General features: G+C 37.9%; 1 protein-coding gene across 1 annotated transcript; it reads left to right on the forward strand.

The window, feature by feature from the left end:
* Positions 1 to 545: 545 nt before the first annotated feature.
* LOC107736124 (lysosome-associated membrane glycoprotein 1-like) lies at positions 546 to 1,085 on the forward strand (the record flags this gene model as incomplete). Its single annotated transcript, XM_016547619.1, has 2 exons — positions 546 to 716; positions 835 to 1,085. Coding segments are annotated over 2 exons (311 nt in total), but the record flags the coding sequence as incomplete, so codon positions are not given.
* Positions 1,086 to 1,223: the final 138 nt, after the last annotated feature.

Here is a 1,223-nt window from a genome sequence, read left to right on the forward strand (position 1 = left end):
GGATAGGGAAAGCTCTGGCTTCGTGTGGACGTAGCCTTAGTTGTTTAGTTCAACGTTCTTTCACAGGTAGAAAAGTCTTAATTTATATTGTAACATTAATTAATTTACTCTAGCACAGTAGATGTCAGTAAAGCAATTCTGCAATGAAATAAAGTAAATATTAATATGTGACACATACAAAAGAAACACGCTCAGAATTGACGCGTTGACGCTGACAACCCGTGTGTGTTGACGGTCAAATTTCATGCTTTCCATTTATAGAGTTTTGGCACCATCTGCCTTCCATAGTTTTCAAAAGGGTTGCATTCTCAGGTCCTCAAAACGCTCCTGTCATTTCAATAAACAGCCAAAACGCATAAAAATTTTACTTTTTTTAGTTGATGTCTAAATGATGACTGGGAGGCTCACTGTTTACACTTTTGGGGGAGATTAACCTATGAATGTCATACTTATATTAGTTAATGAACAATAAATTGGGTTAAGAGAATGCATTTTGACACAAAACTTCACCTAAAAAAAGTATATTTTTCAAACTTAATCCACAGATAAAACCTACGTTGGAGTTATAAATCACGACAAGCTATTCAAAGCAAAAAATGGCCTAAGCTTCCAATGCAAGTCTCAGATGACTCTGATACTGGCAAGCTACTTCCGAGTCAAACTGGTGCCACTGCAGATTCAAGCCTTTGATCTGGCTAATGGAGCGTTTGGAAAAGGTACATACATCTCACACTGTAGACCGCAGAGATGCTATTTTTCACTATGCATATAAATGTAAACACATATATATTCTGTTACCCCGGAATAACATGATTTCTCATGTCTTGATTTCAGAGGTGGAGTGCTGGGAGGATTACAACAAGCGCATGATCCCCATTATTCTGGGTGCTGTAGCTGCGGCAGTTTGCCTCATTGCCATTCTGACGTATGTGCTTGTCCGAGAACGCCGTGGCCAAGGCTACGAACAACTCTGAGACTCTACATGTGCATTGTGAAGATGAATCAGGAGATTAAATTGTGTGCTTTACATTGTGTGGATATTGCTTTACAGTTTCAAACGATCTCAGTAAACAATTAAAATACGATTGACATGACATATCTTTGATATTGTGTTCATTGTAATGCATAAGTTACTCTTTATAGACTACGGTCATTCTGATGTATGGAGGTTTTGGGCCTTGACAAGATATGTACATTCAAGGGAATGATTATGATAAGTGCAA

The sequence above is a fragment of the Sinocyclocheilus rhinocerous genome, unplaced genomic scaffold, assembly GCF_001515625.1.
Source record: "Sinocyclocheilus rhinocerous isolate Xijiao unplaced genomic scaffold, SAMN03320098_v1.1 C36508960, whole genome shotgun sequence".
Classification (NCBI taxonomy): domain Eukaryota; kingdom Metazoa; phylum Chordata; class Actinopteri; order Cypriniformes; family Cyprinidae; genus Sinocyclocheilus; species Sinocyclocheilus rhinocerous.